The sequence below is a fragment of the Myxine glutinosa genome, chromosome 11 (assembly GCF_964187855.1).
Source record: "Myxine glutinosa chromosome 11, kmMyxGlut1.1, whole genome shotgun sequence".
NCBI classification, from domain to species: domain Eukaryota; kingdom Metazoa; phylum Chordata; class Myxini; order Myxiniformes; family Myxinidae; genus Myxine; species Myxine glutinosa.
The window spans coordinates 4676667-4696700 of NC_136271.1; the positions used below are offsets into that span (position 1 = coordinate 4676667).

Here is a 20034-nt window from a genome sequence, read left to right on the forward strand (position 1 = left end):
TTGTTTTTTATCCCCCTCCCCCATGTAGTCTTTTTTCTGTATGTAGCACAAATGTGCTTGGTAGCATCATTGGCTGAGGTTGTGGCTGATGCAGTGTTTCCGGTTAATTCGGGCAGTAATTTGTGGATTATGCCAGCGATAGCCCGCCTACTCTTCACGAAGGACACTGTAGGATCTTTAACGGTCACCAACTAATGCCGTCAGACGGGACGCCCTATGTTATGCCCATCTGAGGGATGGCACACACATTGATGAATCGCCCTGCTGTGAAACACCGGAATTAAAGTTCTTTGCAGGGTTGGAATTTGAACCCTGACTTGAAGGCGAGTAGGTGTACCTCTTGGCCATCCTGCCCCCCACCTGGCCAACCTCCCCCCCCAATCTCATAAAACCACCTTATCTCTTTGTTTGCTGATGTGATCATGAAAATTGTTTTCGACTTGTGTACTTGTTTTACAGGTGGTATTAATGGTTAGATATGGTCGCCCAAGCTCAATGTGATGCTTACATGTGGAATAACGACGAATGCCTTTCGACCATTTGCCCCTTTTGAAGGGTTGGTTGAATGATTGCATTCTTCCGTTGGGATCTATCTATTGCATTCGTTTCTTGCAAACTGGAACGTTCCATACCTATCAACATTTTCCATCCGTCTTTTTAGGATATGCTTTTGGCTTTCTTCCTTCCACCACAAGCTTTATCTTTCTACAGCTTCATCTTCTGACCTGCGTTGCACATGACCAATGACCATAGCAATCAAGTCTTTTATTCCTCGATTTCTGAGCTCCCAATTTTCATGTAGTGACTTCATTCGTCATTGTTTCATTCTCATATCTGTTCTTTCCCTTCTTTTTACATCTTCAATCCGCATTGTTCACGTTTCGCTGGACTCTACACAATACGGGTCTGATGTAGGTTTTATAAACCCAAACATCTACCTTTACACAAAGTGGAATGTTTCTATTCGTCATGATATCACCACTTATTCCAGTGTGACTTTATTCTTGATGTAATAGCTAATCCTGCTCCTCTTGACTCTTTTGTCTTCAAGATAACAAACTTTTAACCTTTTCTAAATTAAATTCTGAGTTTGTGAACATTTAATTTTGTTTTTATTCCTCTCCTTCAAATGATTGATTCTCACATCTTTTACTCATGAAAATCCCAGCGTTTTTAAACCAAATTTCCAGTGTTACCACTGCACCTCTGCCTCCGTTGATTGAATTCCATCCAACTCCTTTTCTGTGTATTGAACAAGGCCATCGTACACTTTATTTCCTTTCTCCATCGCCACTTAATTCACCATAACCTTCATTTTATTAATGTTGACCTTTAGACTTGTCTTCTCTATTGCATTTTTCCACTTTTGAAATGTCTCTTTTGCTTCTTTTTCACTTTCTTCACGTCTAAAACGTTTTTTTTGTTTGTTTTGTTTTTTTCAATCATCTTCGATTATTGAAATGATTAGTTTGTGTTTTAGTTTTGTTGTTGCATTTTGGTCAGGCATGCAAGATGGACAAAAGATTACCTTTTCTGGAGAAGGAGACCAAGAACCTGATCTGGAACCAGGTGATGTCATCGTTGTTTTGGACACAAAGAAGCACCAGCTGCTTCACAGGTCAGGTTAAATTAGACTTTTCTTGTCCACATATGCATGCTGTTGCAGTTGGTGTTGAATAGTTTAGGGGAGGGGGGGGGGGGATAATGTACTTGGGGATTTCAGATGTCAAATGTGGGGGAAAGGTGTGGGGGTAGGGGAAAGAAAATCATGTTTTTCAGAATCCCATTCCTCGTAAATCTTATTTTGTCAACTCTTCGTCCATATTGTCATGTGAGTGAGATTTTTCGGGTTTATAATTTATTCGTATGGCGGTAAGTACAGTTTGTGTACTTTCATTGTCTTGTAGATATTTTAATTATAAGCTTAGGCCTGTTAATGGTTCAACAAACTACGCAGGTGTTACCATCAAGCTTTCCAGTTCTCCCTCCCGGTCGTTTGGTTCCCCCTTCCCACTGAGCCGTGGAGATAAATATACAACTTGTACCCTGGTTTATTTAATGGGTTGTACCCTCGAGTCCTTCGCAGGGGATTGTACGAGGGAAGAGCGGCTATGCGTTTGTTTATACGTATGTTTATACGTATGTATGTACAGTGCCTATATAAAATCTTCATCCCCTTTCAAATTTTTCACCTTTTGTTGCCTTGTAGCCTGGAATCAAAATGAATTAAATCAGACTTTTCCACCTTTATTTACACATTGTAACCCACAACCTCCAAGTGAAAAACAAATTCAACAAATTTCAGAAAATTCATAAAAAATACAAAACTTAGAATATCCTGGTTGGATAAGTGTCTAACCTCCCTTATAATAACAATAATTGTAAATTAGCTCAGGTGTAACAAATCACTTTCAAAATCACACACCACGTTAATTTGCCTCCACCTGTGTTAAATTGTAGCGATTCTGATAATTTCAGAATAAAATCAGCTGTTCCTGTAGGTTTCAACTGCTGGGTAGTGCATTTCACAGCAAAGACTCAACCATGAGCACCAAGGCGCTTTCAAAAGACCTCCGTGATAAAGATGTGGAAAGGCACAGATCAGGGTGTGGGTATAAAAATATTTCAAAGGCCTTGAATATCATTTCGAGCACAGTCAAGACAATCGTTAAGAAGTGGAATGTATGGTACCACCAAGACCCTGCCTAGATCAGGCCGTCCCTCCAAACTGGATGACCAAGCAAGGAGGAGACTGATCAAAGAGGCCACCAAGAGGCCAATGGCAACTTTGAAAGAACTACAAGCCTTTATGGCGAAGATTGGTCATGTGTGCATGTGATAACAATATCCCAAGCACTTCACAAGTCTGGCCTGTATTGTGGGGTGGCAAGAAGGAAGCTATTACTCAAAAAGGCCACCTTGAGTCCCGTTTGAGGTATGCAACAAAACACTCCGGAAATTTTGAAGCCATGTGGCAAAAAGTTTTGTGGTCTGACGAAACCGAGATGGAACTTTTTCGCCTAAATTCAAAACGTTACGTTTGGCGCAAACCCAACACAGCTGATTACCCAAAGAACACCATCCCTACTGTGAAGCATGGTGGTAGCAGCATCATGTTATGGGAATGTTTCTCATCAGCAGGGACTGGGGCACTTGTCAGGATAGAAGGCAAAATCGTAATCATCGGGTCGATCTCGATCGGACAAAGGGAAAATGGATGGAGCAAAATACAGAAAAATCCTAGAGGAAAACCTGCTGCCCTCTGCAAGGGGGCAGGGAAACGTGTTCAACCAAGGCATTCTTGTTTTGTATTTTTAATTAATTTTCTGAAATTTGTAGAATTGCACAATTATAGCATGGACCGTGGACGCGTCGGAGAAATCTCAATGTATTTCAGTCTGGAGACTGTACCTTAAGATTGTCTGTGTGTCTTCACACGAGGGGTGAAGCTGTGATAACTAGTTAGGGATTAAGGTTAGTTTTTCCCCTGTACGTGACATTCCCTCTGGGATTTTTTCCCTTTACGTTTTACATTTACAAGGCCGACCATGCAAAACATCCATTAAACCATATCAACCGTCCACTGCAAGCCAGACAGGTTCCCGGACACTAAGCCCCACCCACATAAACACTTACGGCAAAAGGCAACACCCCCAGAGTGGTACGAAGGGCATGGAAGAGCAGAGCCGGCAGGCCACGCCCCGAAGTTCATGATTGGCCGAGAGTGTGCGTGCTTTGGAAAGAGCTTTGTGATTGGTCGGTGTGACGTCGTGGAGAAGCTTCTTGAGAGAAGAGGAAGAGCGCGTCTCTCTCTCGATCTTGGACTGAAGCAGAAGACTGGCCATTTTTGTGCGTGCGTTTGAAGAAAGAGGGGCTCTGGGCTGCGTTGTAGACACTTGGAAAGAGGATTGCGACTGCTGTGCTCTTGGTGGGCTGAAGGCCGTGCTGCTCGTCACAAGGACGAATAATTGGAGTGAAAGAGGACCGTCCTCACCTCAAGGCCCAGTGTGCCCTCGACGCACAGCACCTCGGCCGCCATCTTGTGTGCTTCCCGCGCGGTGGCATCGAGCTTCAACGGCCACCAACCTAAAAAGTTCCATTTTGAAGCCAAAGTTGAGTGTCGGCACTGAAAAGGCCATTTTATTTTATCATCCCCTTGTGTGTTTTGGAGACTGTATGGAGGGTCCCTCAAAATAGGATTTATTTTTCCCTCAGCCTTCATTTTATTTCTTGATTTATTATCATTGAATCTTATTTGTTGAATTTCCTTGTCGCGTTTACTTGTTTGTGGTTTTGGAATAAACCCGTGTTTCGTAAGGTAAACGTCTCACATCCCATCATTCCCGCACGTGTTAAAGGAGAATAACCGCCATTTTTGGCTGCTCGCCTCAAGAGTCAAAACTGTCTCGGCTATTCGTCCAAGGCTGGTCTTAACTAGCTGAGGACGGGACAATACCATATTTCGTACAATGGCAGAATAATGTTTTATGGTCTCACTGGAATGTCTAAGACGAAATTTAAAAACACTCCTGCTGCACAATTTAAAACTACACCATAGTCCTGATGCATAATGAAATACACGGCCCGCTGTGTATTCCAAAAGCTTCACTTCCACCTTATTAAAACACATGAAAACCACATAATTAAACAGTTCTGTTGCAAAACTCAAAGCATATCTCCACCATGTAATACCGCCACCCTCGGCACGTATGATCACGTGACTGACTGACATCAGTTGTACTACTTCCTGATATAATATCACTGTACTCTTAACCCCTGAAAAAAAACTGCACGTATTGTAAAAATAATAATAATCGGTTTATTTCAAAAAGACTTTCGCAGCCATAGGCTGACTTAGTCAATTTCCAAATATTGCAGGGATACCGTATTTTCCGGTGTATCAACCGCGGTTTTTTACCGACGGGAAAACCCTAAAAAAGGGGGTGCGGTTGATACACAGTAACAGAAAAATTTGTGCATTGAAAAACTGTCATATTAACGGGACGTAATCTTTATATTACTTTGGGGTTGCGGGGATACAATGATGAATGATCGTCAATTACGTTACTAAGGTAGGTTCAACGCCGATTACTGCTGCCAGTCAAAATACAAGAAAGTTTGAAGTTTGTAATATTTGATTTTTCTATGCGTGTTTGTGAAAATGTGTACTTTCACTAGTCCTCTTTGAATGACAGGTCAAATCGTGAATAGAGTGTGCTAAATAAAGACAGGATTAAGTCACAAAACAAAAGCGTCAACATGGTAAACAGGATGTTTTGCATGGGACATTATGACGTACCTATTGTCTAACCAACGCCGCGGTATAAACCTATTGAAGTCGGCTTTGATGCCGCCGCATGGGCTGGGCGAATGTATAAAACGGAGAGGTCAACGGGGAGTTTCACCATTCGTTCTATCCTGTTCGAGCTATCAAGACCAAGATTCACCATTCGCTTCTATCCTGACCAAGACCAAGCTTCACCATTCGCTTCTATCCTGACCAAGACCACGAGATGGCACCGCGATCATTCACAGCAGCTTTCAAGCTCAGTGCCTGCAGGTTTGCAGAAGAGTTTCGTAATCGGGCGGCCGGCCGACACTTCGGAATCGACGAGTCCGTCATTAGACACTGGCGGACTAACAAGCAGACGCTGGAGACGATGCCGAAGAAGAAGAAGGCGATGAGGGGCAAAGCAGCCCAGTGGCCGGCCTTCGAGGAGAGACTGCTAATGTGGGTGAGAGAGAAGCGAGCCGAGGGACACGCCATCGCGACACTTGCGTTGCGACTCCAGGCCCGACTCATCGCCAGGGAAACAAGGGTCGATGACGTCACGGCCAGTACGTCTTGGGCGTACAGGTTCATGGGTCGTCATGGCCTTTCCATTCGCCGGCGAACCCACATTGCACAGAGTCTCCCTGATGACATAGCAGAGAAGACTGCTAATTTTCAGAAGTTTGTGATCAAGTTCCGCAAGCAGCACGACTATCCCCTAAGCTGCATCGGCAACGCAGATCAGACGCCGCTGACCTTCGATGTGCCTCGAGGGACCACCATCTCGGCCAAAGGTGACAAGTCGGTGTCCATCACTACAACGGGTCATGAGAAAGATCGTTTTACGGTTATGCTGGCATGCATCGCTGATGGGGGAAAGCTGCCGCCGTCTATCATCTTCAAGAGGAAGATGCTACCAAAGGATAAATTTCCTCCGGGTGTAATCGTTCGTGCCCAGGCCAAGGGGTGGATGGACCAAGCGCTGGTAGATGATTGGCTCCGCGTCGTGTGGGGGAGACGAGTTGGTGGGCTTTCGCGGCGACGGAGCATGCTCGTCCTCGACGCCTTCCGTTGTCACAAGACAGAGGAGACCAAGTCAACGCTGAGGGGGCTCAACACTGATCAGGTGATGATCCTGGGTGGCACGACGTCGCTGCTGCAGCCGCTAGACGTTTCAGTCAACAAGCCGTTCAAAGACTGTCTGCGGCGCTGTTGGTCGGAGTGGATGCTGTCGGGGGACAAGACCTTCACCAAGACTGGGAGGATGAGGAAGGTGGACCTCCCGACGATCTGTAGCTGGATACTGAAGGTCTGGGAGGAGTTGCCGGCAGCCATCATCGAGCGGGCCTTCCTCAAGTGCTGCATATCTAATGCCCTTGATGGCACTCAAGATGACATCATCTGGGAGGATGAAGTGGCAGTGACCGACGATGGAGAAGAGGATAACGACGACGATGATCTCGCATACCCAGACTCGGATGATGATCTTCGTCATGTCTTCCCTGAAGAAACAGATGACGAGGACTTCTTCGGATTTTAGAGCCTAAACCCAACGGCCCTTTTCCGACGATGGAGAAGAGGATAACGACGACGACGATCTCGCCTACCCCGACTCGGATTGGACTGAAGAAACGGATGACGAGGACTTCTCCGGATTTTAGAGACTAAACCCAACGGCCCTTTTCAGGGCCTCACATTGGCAAGAGCCAAAACCCAACGGCCCTTTTCAGGGCCCCACATTGGCAAGAAAGAAGAATTGTTTTTTAAATTATATTTCAACTCATTTCATGTATTTTCACTCTTTCTCTGTCTTCAGTTTCTTTTTCCTTTCATCATATTTCGCTTTCCATTTTATTTCTTTATTCTCTGCTCTTTTTAAAATTTTCCTGATTTTTTTTTTTTCCCCTCGAAAATCTGTTTTTTTTTTGGTGTGTTTTTTTGAAGTCGAAAATCGGGGGTGCGATTAATACACGGGTGCGGTTGATGTACCGGAAAATACGGTAAACATAAAATGGCAAATAAATAGGATAAAATTGCCATACAAACCAAGCATTTGGCAGGATCTTCAGTGACAAAGACAGCTGAACGTGACTATTGATGATAGCATTGACATGCCTGCCAAATGTCCACCTCAATCACCTACTTTGCGTGCCAAGAAAGTACAAAAAGCTGTGACTTAGAATATCAAGTTGGAGGTCATCAGGTGGTACGAAAATGGTGAAGGGCTGACCAAGATCTCCGACGCACTAGGCCAACCGCACTCTCCCGTCATGATCGCTAAAAAGAAAGTGTGGATCAAGAAAACTGCAGAAAATGTGTCATCTACCAGCTTAAAGAAGATAACTCGGACATGGGACCCCATCATGTAGAACATGGGGAGGCTGTGAGGATCAGACAACGTCAGGCCCGTCAGACCTGCTCTAACTGTATATACAATTTTTTATTTGTGGTTATATCATTTGAAATATTATGCAAGCATGTTATTTCTGTGTTTAATTTACTTTCAGTCGTCGTCTTCTTCTTGTTTTTTTTTTTGCAATAAATGTGGAAAAAAGCAAAACATGTTGAGCGATAACCCCCACCTCTGGAAGGCATCCCCTTTTTTGCCATAGGTGCAACTGTTTACGGGAACGTAACCCAGGCGTACAACGAGGTGTAAGTGCGTTTTGGAAAGTTGATGAAAATGTACTTTTATTATTTATTTATTTTTTGACATGCAGAGTCGAGGCTCGTGTAAGAGCAAAAATTTCTAAACAATATTCAGATACCTGATATAACTAGATGGTATTCATAAAATACTTACCCTGTGCAGTCAACTATTTGCGAGCTAACTATTCTTTTCTTGAACGTTTTTTTTTTGTTTTTTTTTTGATCAAATATTGCTGCCAGACCATGAGCGATGACATCATAATTTTATATTTTCTAATATTGTTGCATAGATTACGCTCAATACATTTCAAACTGATCAAACTAAGCTTTGTCCCTTTCAAATTATGATGTCATAATTATGGTACCAATGATGTCATCATTAACACCTATTCCCCATATGGGGTTCTTTGCAATGAGTCACGTTTCAATTTTTTTCCATAGAGCGGTTTTGAGGATAGAGGTGCAACGTTTTTCGGTTTGTCCAAGATGGTGCCTGTACCACAAGTCCTATGACGTGATAATTATCATTAAAATATTCTAAAGGAGTAGGCACTCCTATGGTGAAAGCTTTGTGTCAATAGGACCAAGAATTGCAGAGAGAATTTTTTTTTTAATACTGATCAAATCAAGTGTTGTACTTGTCCAATTGTGATGTCATAGTTAAGGTACCGATGACATCATCATTAACATATCTTATTCCCCAAGGGGAGTATTTCACAATGAGCCATGTTTAAATTTTTTCCATGGAGCGGTTTTGGAGATATAGAGGTGCAACTTGGTTTGATTTTTCCGAGATGGCGCCTGTACCTATGATGTGTTCTTTGCCGTCATAATTATCATTTTTAAAAATTCTCCAGGAGGCGCCGCTCGTATTCTGAAAATTTAGTGTCCATAGGACTAACGGGTGCAGAGGAATTTTTTTTTCCCATATTGATCAGATCAGCATTTTACTTGTCGAATTATGACATCATCATCAAACAACAACAACAGGCATTTTAAGGTCATTTTCTCTGCTAGAGTGGGGGTTAGCCTTGCGGGCCCCATGACGATCTCCATTTTGCCCTATTTTCTATATCTCCCCTTGTTAACCCCTTTGCCCGCATTTCTTCTTCCACCACCTTTAGCCAAGTCTTTATCGGTCTTCCCTGTCCTCTACTTCATTCTACATTCATTTCCATAATTCTCCTCAACCAGTCACTTTCATCCTTGCTCAACACATGACCAAACCATCTCAACCTATTCCTCTTCACAGCATCAATCACAGGCTCTATTCCCATCATCTTTTGCAGTTCATCATTTGGCTTCCTCTCTCTCAACGATACTCCACACATCCACCAAACCATTCGCATTTCCACCCTTTCCAGCCTTCGTTGCTGCTCTACGTTCATGACCCATGTCTCGCTCCCATAAATCATAACACTGCTCACACATGCAGCATACACCTTTCCCTTCAGCTTCAACGACACTCTCCTCCTCGTCAGCACGCCACTCAGTTCCTGAAACTTCTTCAATCATCATCATCATCATCAACAACATATCTTATTCCCCATGGGGAGTACTTGACAATGACCCATATTTCATTTTTTCCCATTGAGCGGTTTGGGAGATATCGAGGTGACACGTTTTGCCAAGATGGCGCCTGTACGTATGACATGACCTATAACGTCATAATTGTGAATAAAAAAAATTATACAGGTGGAGGCACTCCTATGGTAAAATTTCGTGCCAATCGGACCAACGGTTGCCAAGAAAATGAATTTTAATAACGCAGGCACGTACGCCACACGTTGCACGATGTACGCAACCAAAAGCTTAACACTGATTTTCGCTTTATGAGCGCAGGTTAATGATAGGTTGCGCAATACCTCTTTGAAGATTTTGAGTAGCTTTAATCCAGTTGTAATTTGCAAACTCAGTTTGTATATCTGAGACAAATCACAACTAAAAGTATAGCACCCTATCGATGATTATTCAATCGTACAAATTATTTTGGTAGTTTACTCTTCCATTTTATATCCTTTGTAACGAGCACGAGCAATTTAACATGTAACATACAGACAGATGAACACCTATAAATGTAGGAAAAAAAATCACTCGGATTCAGGATCACTGGCTCCAACTCCGATTTTAATGCGCAATGAAGAATCGCCATTGCAACAATCGCAACAACCACACAGATCAATACATGCAACACTGTTTGCTCTGCAAGAACAGCCCTTCCAGTCGCAAGGACAGCAAGAACATTTGCATTGGATACGGGTGAACATTTCCTCAGGTGTGGGATCTTTGGTCATCCACATGATGCCCAGATTGACTCCTTCAATACTCCATGGTGTGCTGGATTTGGGGCATGTAGAGGTAGTGGACAAAAATTGGAAACGTGTGTCTCACCACATTCAAAACATCACTAAAGACCCACCTGTTCAACACTGCATTCAACATTCAACCCACAGCATTTAACCCCTGACTAGCTCTTTTCCTTCTCCCTCCTTTTGCTTTAAATATTTCCCTATTGATTCTTGTCTTTTTGCAATTGTTGTTTTCATGTATTGTTATGCATTATGTTTTCCACTCTGTCAAAGCGCCTTTGGGCTTCTGGAAAAGCGCTATACAAAATAAATGAATTATTATTATTATTATTATTATAAATGAGGGACACAAAGTATATTGAAAACGGCTTACACACAGTTGGGGGCCTATGTGTTCATGAAGTAAATAACATCCCAGCAGAGTCATGTATAAAAATGCTGCTCAGGCCTGGTTGCCTATAATTATGGCTATCATGGCAGCAAGAGGAGACCTCGGTGACTTTGAAAGAAGGGTGATTGTTGGGGAGCATTTGGCAGGAGCTTCGTTGACAGACAACTAAACTTGCTGATGTTTCATGAGCAATGGTGCCTAAACTGATGTCTGCATGGAACTCCGAGGGAAAGACATCATCAGCAAAGGGAAACAGTGGGTGGATGTGCATGCTCCAGGGTCGAGATATCTGTGCAATAATTCAAAGTGCAAAGCAAAGCAGTGGGGTTGTGCACTGCAACCTGACGGAGTGATCAGGCCAGCGCGAATATCAAATGGTGACTGTATCCTTGGGGTAAATAATAACCTTTTGTGGTGGAATATTGAGTGTGGAACTGCATGCAGATTTAAACTTTATACATACTGATCTAATATTCAAAATGAAATTCACTTGCATGAGGTACGTAATGGAAGTGAACGATATAGAACTACTCGGCGCACGGCCTGAAGGATATTGGTGTACAGATGAGCTTTATAGGGAGATTGGTAAAAAAAAAAGTGTGCTGCACTCCGAGTGCACATGGAACATGAGAGATTAACGAAGAAAGCGGATAGGTTGAGGGACTGTTGAGATGGGAAGATTGTGTGAGAAGGGATATCAATAAGGTCGAGAGGGTTGGCTGATGACAGGGCAGATGCTTGGTGCACTACTTCCTCACCCATTATAACGGGTAGAGGAAGAAGGGTGTTTTGTTAATGAAAGATGAGAAATAAGTATAACTGTAGTGAGAATGATGCATTGTAAATTTGAAGTGTGTGTGTGTGTGTTTGTGTTTTTTTAGTTATATTTATTAATTTTTTTTCCCCTTTTTAATTTATTTCACAGAAGGGGCCAAGATCTACTTATGGAAATGGACATCAGCCTGACAGAGGCCCTGTGTGGTTTTCAACGTCCCATCAAAACATTGGACGATCGGACCATTCTTCTGACATCTTACCCTGGTTAGTTGTGCGCGCACACATGGATAGATATATATAAATATAGATATTTATATAAAAACAAGACTGAAAGTCTAACTGTGGTGAAGCCAGACTTGTTTGATATTTTAGTTGAAGAGGTTAGTGACCTGGGTGGACATACCAGTTGGCAAATAATGTAAGTATTAACTTATTTTAAAGTACTCTGGCTCTAAGCTGTCTGTCACCATGGAAACAAAGAGATTGCATTGAGACACTTGTTTATTCTATGTTTCGAGTCAACAATGAACCAACCATACACCGCTTCAATCCAGCAACTTTGCAGTTACAACAAAGGGATTGCAGTGTTGCAGTTATATTTATTATATTATTATTAGTAGTATTAATGTTTAGTATTATGAAAACAATACTACTGTATTCATAAACCTGGGCTAATTTGTCCGAAGCAGCCTGAAGGTGAGGCATGAAGGCATGAAACCTAAGGCCTATAAGTACTGTCGTTGGAAGACCCGTAACGTCGATGCTTTCGATATTTGATGATCGTTTTAACAATCGGTTTGTTTGTGTTTCACACTGAATGAAAAAGTAAAGGTAGAGCATGGCGATTGTGATATATGACAGGTTCAACGATATGTTCGGCCTGAACAGCATATAAATCAAAATGGCGGTGTGGAGAGTCAGCTGTCATATGCAGTAATGACATCACAGATGTAATTACATTACATCACCCCTGTCATGTGACCAGATCCTCAACTGATTGGTGTACATTTGTGAGCGACCATACATACATGCATACATACGGACAGACAAACTGTTCCAGACAACTTTGCCCTATGGGCCATGCCATAAAAAAAATTCCCTCTCCGAACAGTGACTTGGGCTTCTTGAAAATTAATTGTGTATATTGCAATAGATACCAGAAGGGTGCATGAAACAGATGAACTCCATTAGCAACAACAGTCCACTTTGTAATGTGCAATTGGTGGAATCTGTTGTTGGGGATTACATCAAATCATTCCTTTTCAACAACAACCTGATCTGAGATGATGGGTTCGTTTTGAGATCCCGACATTTGACCATGGGCACACTGATTCCACTCTCTTAACAAACTGATCCCATAATCATCACATCATCACTCTCTCAGCAATGGATGGAGGCCCTCACTGTCGGATATGATATCAGGGCCGTCTTGCTGGACATAGTCACGTGAAAAAGTAAGTACACCCCATGTAAAGTTTTGACTTTTTCAACATATTTCGACATACAGCTATTTGATCTTCATTTCAACAATGTTGATAGATAAAGGTGATATAATATAACAAATATCATGAAACATTTACATTTTGTAGTCCATTGCATAATTTAAATTAACATAAATGCAAATTTTGCATGTGGAAAAAGTAAGTACACCCCTACATTTATCACTACTTCAAATACCTAAAATTAGTATCAGGTGCCCCAGCTCAGGTGCAAATGATTATAACATCGTTAGAGAGGATCTTGGAGGAACCTGTCTTATTTAAACCTCAGACATTTAGTTTGGTTTGCTCTTTGTTGTTGAAGTGTGCGGCGTCACCCTGCCGAGATCAAAAGAGCTCTCTGAGGCCTTCAGAAGGAAGGTTATAGTTGCCGATGAGTCTGGGAAGGGATTTAAAAAGATCTCCAAACAATTTGAAATCAATCATTCGACTGTCCAGAAGATCATCTACAAGTGGAGAAGATTCCAAACAACTGCCAACTTGTTCAGGCCAGGCCGCCCCAGCAAGTTCAGCCCGAGAGCAGACAGCAAGATGCTGAAAGAAGTCTCTAAGAACCCCAGAACGTCATCACGGGACCTACAGGTAGCTCTTGCCACTGTTGATGTCAAAGTGCACGAGTCTACCATTAGAAAGAGGCTGCACAAATTTGATCAACATGGAGGTGTGCCAGGAGGAAACCTTTGCTGTCCAGAAAGAACATCAGGGCAAGACTAAAGTTTGCCAATGAACACCTAGGCAAAGACCAGCACTTCTGGAACAATGTGCTCTGGACAGATGAGTCAAAGGTAGAGCTATTTGGCCACAGTACCAGAAGACATGTTTGGCGAAAGCCAAAGACAGCATTTGACCACAAGAACCTGATACCAACTGTAAAGCATGGTGGTGGAAATATTATGGTTTGGGGCAGCTTTGCTGCATCAGGGCCTGGGCAGCTCACCATCATATAATCCACTATGAATTCTTCATTGTACCAGAGGGTGCTTGAGGATAATGTGAGGCCATCTGTCAGAAAGTTGAAGCTCAACCGAAGGTGGACCTTGCAACATGACAATGACCCTAAACATACCAGTAAATCCACCAAGGAATGGCTGAAAAGAAAGAAATGGAGGGTTCTGGAATGGCCAAGTCAAAGCCCGGATCTAAATCCCATCGAGATGTTGTGGGGGATTTGAAACGAGCTGTGCATGCAAGAAACCCCTCAAACATCGCACAGCTGAAATAATTCTGCATGGAGGAGTGGGCCAAAATTTCTCCCAGTCGATGTCAGAGACTGGTAGACAGTTATAAGAAATGCCTACTTGAGGTTGTTTCTGCCAAAGGGGGCAATACCACCTATTAGAGCCAAGGGTGTACTTAATTTTTCCACATGCGAAATTTGCATTTATGTTTATTTAAATAATTATACAATGGACTACAAAATGTAAATGTTTCATGATATTTGTTATATTATATCACCTTTATCTATCAATATTGTTGAAATGAAGATCAAATAGCTGTATGTTAAAATGTGTTGAAAAAGTCAAAACTTTACATGGGGTGTACTTACTTTTTCACGTGACTGGATCTTGAGCATTTGATACATTCTGGCACCTCAACTTGATCTTCGAACTCTGTTTATGGCGTCCAAGGCCACCTCCTCGCATGGATAACTGACTTCCTCCACTCCTGCAGTCAGTATGTTACTCTTAACAGGATCCTCTCATCTCTTCTCACTGTCAGGGCTTGAGTGCCCCAAGGCAGTGTATTTGGCCCGGTCTTGTTCCGTATCTTCATCAATGATCTTTCTGATTGCCTGGAAAATCTTGCTTATCTCTTTGCTGATTACGCCACTCATGATTACGCCATGTCATTTCTCATCCTTCAGACAGCTAGGCAGTCGCCTCTTCTCTCTCGGCAGACCATAATATAATCGGGAGCTGGTACATAACTTCGAATAGGCCATCCAACGCATTCCACACGATCATCCCCTCTCTCTCTCTCTCTCTCTCTCTCTGAAAGGATCCTCTGGCAAACCCTCCCATCTATTTCCTAAACCAACCATTTCAAGATGTCGAGTCACACAAAAGTTTGGGGGTCACCATCACCCATGTTCATTCTTGGGCAGACAATATTTCCAAGGTTGCCTCCAAAGCCAGCTGTTGACTGGGCATCCTTCATCGTACAAGGTCTTTCCTTGGCTCGTCTGAACTTTTGGCAACCTAAAAGTCCTTTATTCACAGCTTGTTTCGGTACTGTTCTCCCCCTTGGGCCAGCACCCCTTCCTCACACCTTGCCGTTATTGACACTGTGAAAAGCAAGGCCCTCTAAATCATTAGGATCTCCCATGCCAAATCGGATTGTCTCGGCCTGTTATTCTTCCAGTAACCCTATTCTTGTTAAACCCCCCCAAATCTAGGGTCACTGCTCCCCGCCATTTATTTGTTCATCTTTTCTCTCGCCAATAGAAAGAAGTACCCATTCAGTCCCATCTTCCCTCCAGCGTTTCAAGACTAGCTGTTCACCACTACCTCAGGTCTTCCCTCATCCATACTCATGATCTTTTCTACCCGAAGTGGCTCAATTTTCAAGCACTACCGGCAAAGTACAGAAGATATATTTTAAGCCATAACTGTGTCCTTCAGTCAGTCTGGCAATGGGTCCATAAATGTTATTACGTATATATATATATATATATTTTCCCTATTCCTCCGAGGCAGCTAAACGTATCGTTTGTAAACTCGGCATGATGATTCATGACGTTGATACGCAAGAGCGAACGGATCCCTTTTTTAATTGCCATCCAGGTGGTGAGATAATTGCTTAATTAAACTCAAAATGTAATCTATTTTTGTATGTCCATCACATATCACGAGATAGTCATTTTGCAAGATGTTCCGTTGTTTAATTTAAACCTTCATTTTATCTCATAAATACCTGAGCCAGAGGAGGTACTGCATTTGGGTCTGTTTTGACTGGCTGTCTGCAAATAATATGAGTAAGTATATTAATTACATGCTGTTGAAAAACCTAAAGACCCTCAAAAACCTCCATCACCTAAAGCTACTCGACCACCACTGCCCTCCATCGGGAGACGAGCGTCTGTCCCACTTGGGACTATTCATTCACGGTTTTGTGATTTCCTCTCCTCCTCCCCCTCACCTCTTTCCATTTGTTAGATGTTGGTTTGTTCCTCTTCTGTTCTTCTTTGTATTTCATTCAGTTTGTATGCAGCTTGGTCACCCTGATGTCCTTCTCTCCCTCCCCTTGATCTCACTCATCTCTGCTCTGCTGTTGGTGTTTCCCCCTCTCCATTTTGTTCCCTTCCATTCTGATATCGCTCATCCATGAGCCTCGATCGTATTTACAAAACACAGGGGTAATACACCTGGTGCTCACCTTGTAGAATAAACGGAAAACTGCATTATATATATATACTACTGTGTTCAAAAAGTATCCGACCTTTATTTTTCGTGCGTAAAAAAAAAAGAAGCTAGGGAGGCGTTGATTGGTGCACGTATGTAGGCGATCCTAATGCGCACGCGTGAATTTTTTCCCACCTGCAGAAGCTGTCATTCGACGGCAGACTGCCGATGAGTGAGGACATGTAAGTGAGCGCCGTTGGATTTTCGTTTTTGACAAAATGACGGAAAAACTTGAACAACGCTACTGCATCAAATTTTGTGTAAAGCTTGGCGATTCCCAAGTGGAAACGATCCGCAAGATTCAACACCGTTCATTCCATTATGAAGGAGGATTTGGGCTTCAGGAGAATCTCAGCGAAGTTCGTACCAAAGCTGCTAACGATTGAGCAGAAGCAACTCCGTTTGGAGATCGCACAGGACATGCTGGAGACTGTGAACAGCGATCCCAGCTTCCTCAACACAGTGATCACTGGCGATGAGTCCTGGGTTTATGGGTACGACCCAGAAACCAAGTTGCAGTCATCACAATGGAAGCATCCAACATCCCCGAGGCCAAAAAACACAAAATTTGATGCAGTCGCGTTCAAGTTTTTCCGTCATTTTGTCAAAAACGAAAATCCGACGGCGCTCGCTTACATGTCCCCACTCATCGGCGGTCTGCCGTCGAATGACAGCTTCTGCAGGTGGGAAAAAATTCACGTATGTGCATTAGGATCGCCTACATACGTGCACCAATCAACGCCTCCCTAGCTTCTTTTTTTTTACGCACGAAAAGTAAAGGTCGGATACTTTTTGAACACACTACGTATATATATATATATATTGTTACGGAAACGGAGTATGGCACTCCCCTTAGGGGGGGGGTTAATCCCCCTTCTATTTTCACTGGCCGTCTCCGCTCCTGACGCTGCACAGCTACCTCCGGAAAGGCAGGTGCGCAACCCCATTCGCGTCCGTGGATAGATGTTAATTGCCGAGCGGTTTAGCAACCGCGGCACGAACTATTAACAAGAACTAGACCCGATTCTTGTACGTTGGTCAAATCGTGCCACAGGTTTTCAATGGGGGAAAAGACAAGGACGAAACGGCTGTAAAGGAAAGAAGACCAAAGGTAGGAAATACAAATATTATTTATTACTAACTATTATTTACACCATCAAAAGAACCAAGGAGAAGGAAGGATAAGAAAATAAAGACAGAAAGAAGCAAGGAGACAGTGCAAATATTAGCTTACCTATTGCAGTCTTACTTAACCCAGGACAAAACACACAAAACAGACTACAAGCACACTTACATGGGGGATGATGACAGGAATGGCAGGAGGTGGATGGCTGGAGGGAGGCAGGTTCAGCTGGAACCGGAGCATGGTCGGGCCGGGAGTGAGCAGCCGCCGCCCTTTCTCGATCGGCGCGTTCAGCAGCCGCTGTTCCTTCGCGGCCACGGTCGAAACTGCCGTCAAAGCCCCGAAGCTGCGGTCGTTCAAAGCTGCGATGGTTCCAAAGCTGCGTGGTGGATTCAAAGCTGCGTGGTGGACTCAAAGCTCATCTCTCGTGTCTCCTCTCTCTCGTGGGGGCGTTGCGTGACAGGTTCTCTCTCTGACGCATCTCCCTTCCCAATCCTTCCCCACACCCTTTTATAAGGCGCGTCGCGATCAAGCCGCGCCACGCCCGTGATGGTGTCTCACCAGCCCTAATTGGCTGGTGGGGGCTCGCTGGGCTCCACCTTCTCATGACGAGTGGAGGGCAACGCCCTTCTTCCCTGAGACGGAGCACATGGCCAATGGCGGCAAATGCTGAAAACCGCCCAATGCAGTTGGCAACGGAGGCTTTGGGAATGGAAGGGAACTACCTTATGTCATCTGATGCAATGCAGTGTCAACTAATGGGAACAGAGCCTTCAACTACATAGAATTAGGAGATAACTACTTAAGAGGGTATATGATTGGCTACGTGTATGTATATGGAGTAACTAGGAGGATGACCTTTGACCTTTACACACGGTGATATTTACAACAATTAATTACACTTACAACAATACAAAAAAACCACAACAATTCTCAAATCCACTATATATATATATATATATATATATATATATATATATTGTTACGGACACGGCTAAAGATGTTGCTTGACCGAGCGGAATGGCCGCCGTGTTCGTACAGTTCCCCCGATTCTTCCCCAACTCACCCGATTCACCCCAAACTTTGGCCGTATCGCACCGCAGCTGCCCAATCTGGAAAACTCTAAAACGACCGAATGCAAAGAGGAAAAGGAATAAGACGAGAAGACGGACAGAAGAGTAATGGGATTTATTATTTACACATATAATCAAGAAGGAGCAGTCACGATTATGTACAGGGACACGAGACGCAGGTGACACAGTGAATTCCTTATACAAGCTTAATTACCTACCCAGGACAGAACAAACAAAGACGACTCACACGGGGAATTGCAGAGTGGATTGGCTGGAAGGAGGTGTGTGGCTGGAGGGGGAGGACGGCACGGAGCTGGCTGGAGCTTGATCCCGCACGGGACGTCGGGCTGGACCTCGACGGCTGCTGATGCCACCGATCCTGTCGTGTGCGCGGGATCACGGGTCGGATAACGGGTCGGATCACGGGTCGGATCACGGTCAGAGCCGACGCGCTCGTGGGGGGTCTGGCGTGACGGGTTCTCTTCTCTCTCTTTTGTTTGTCCAACCACTCTTTCTCCAACGCAACCACTCAACGCAATCACTGACCACCCCTGACGACCAACTCAGCTCTTGTCATGGACCTCTCTACGCGCTCTTGCTCTGACGACCCAGCTCTTTCCTTTGTACTCGTCTCTCCTCTGTAAAAGCTCATCTGCCTTGGACCTCCTCTCGTCTCAACGGCTTGGGCTCCCTTTCGTCTGCCGGTAAAAGCTCCTCTCGTCTCAACGGCTTGGGCTCCTTTTCGTCTGCCGGTAAAAGCTCCTCTGCCTTGGACACGCCCCTGCCTGCGGGTTATATAGGCCCCACCCCTCAACCTTCGCGAACCTCCTCGATGTTTCTCTCCACACCCTCTCCAAGTCCAACCCCTTGTTCGTGGTTGGTTGAGTGGGGCTGACTCACTCCTCCCCTCTATGACGAGGTGGGGACCCGCCTTTCTTCCCCAACCCTGCCTCGTGGTCAATGGCGGATGAAGGGAAAACCGCCCAACATGCAGTTGGCAATGCGAATTGCAATTGACGAAAAGGGGGGAATGGAAGTGTTGGGAGTGGGAATGAAGGGAATCTATCTCTTTCACTGGTGCAATGGAGTATTTCAATTAATGGGAGACACAGCCTTACCCTAAAACACAGAATAAGATATAACTATTGAACAGGGGTATTCTATGATTGGCTGTGGTGTGGATGCTTTATGGACTAATTATGGGATGCCCCTTTGACCTTTACACAGCTCCGGAGGCAGGAGGCGCAGAATAACAATAATAATAATAATAATAAAGCACACAATCAAAAAAAATATACAGTCCTCATATCCGCAACAATATATATGTTTTTGAACACCTCAATTTTTCCAGTTTTTATTGAAATTTACACAGTTTAATGTCTCAATGTGCTCTGATATAAAACAACAACAACACAACAACATGCATTTTAAGGCCATTTTCCCTACTAGAGCGGGGGCTAGCCTTGCGGGCCCCATGACAATCTTCTCCATTTTGCCCTACTTTCTGCATCTCCCCTTGTTAACCCCCTTGCCCGCATTT

General features: G+C 43.8%; 1 protein-coding gene across 2 annotated transcripts in view; it reads left to right on the forward strand.

Moving 5' to 3' along the window:
* LOC137436367 (dnaJ homolog subfamily A member 1-like) overlaps positions 1-20034 on the forward strand; it is a 57085-nt gene that overhangs the window by 23841 nt on the left and 13210 nt on the right. For both annotated transcript variants that reach the window (XM_078786360.1, XM_078786361.1), the window contains exons 6-7: positions 1504-1618; positions 11547-11662. In XM_078786360.1, coding sequence (XP_078642486.1) covers positions 1504-1618; positions 11547-11662 — 231 coding nt within the window. The remainder of the gene's footprint in view (positions 1-1503; positions 1619-11546; positions 11663-20034) is intronic.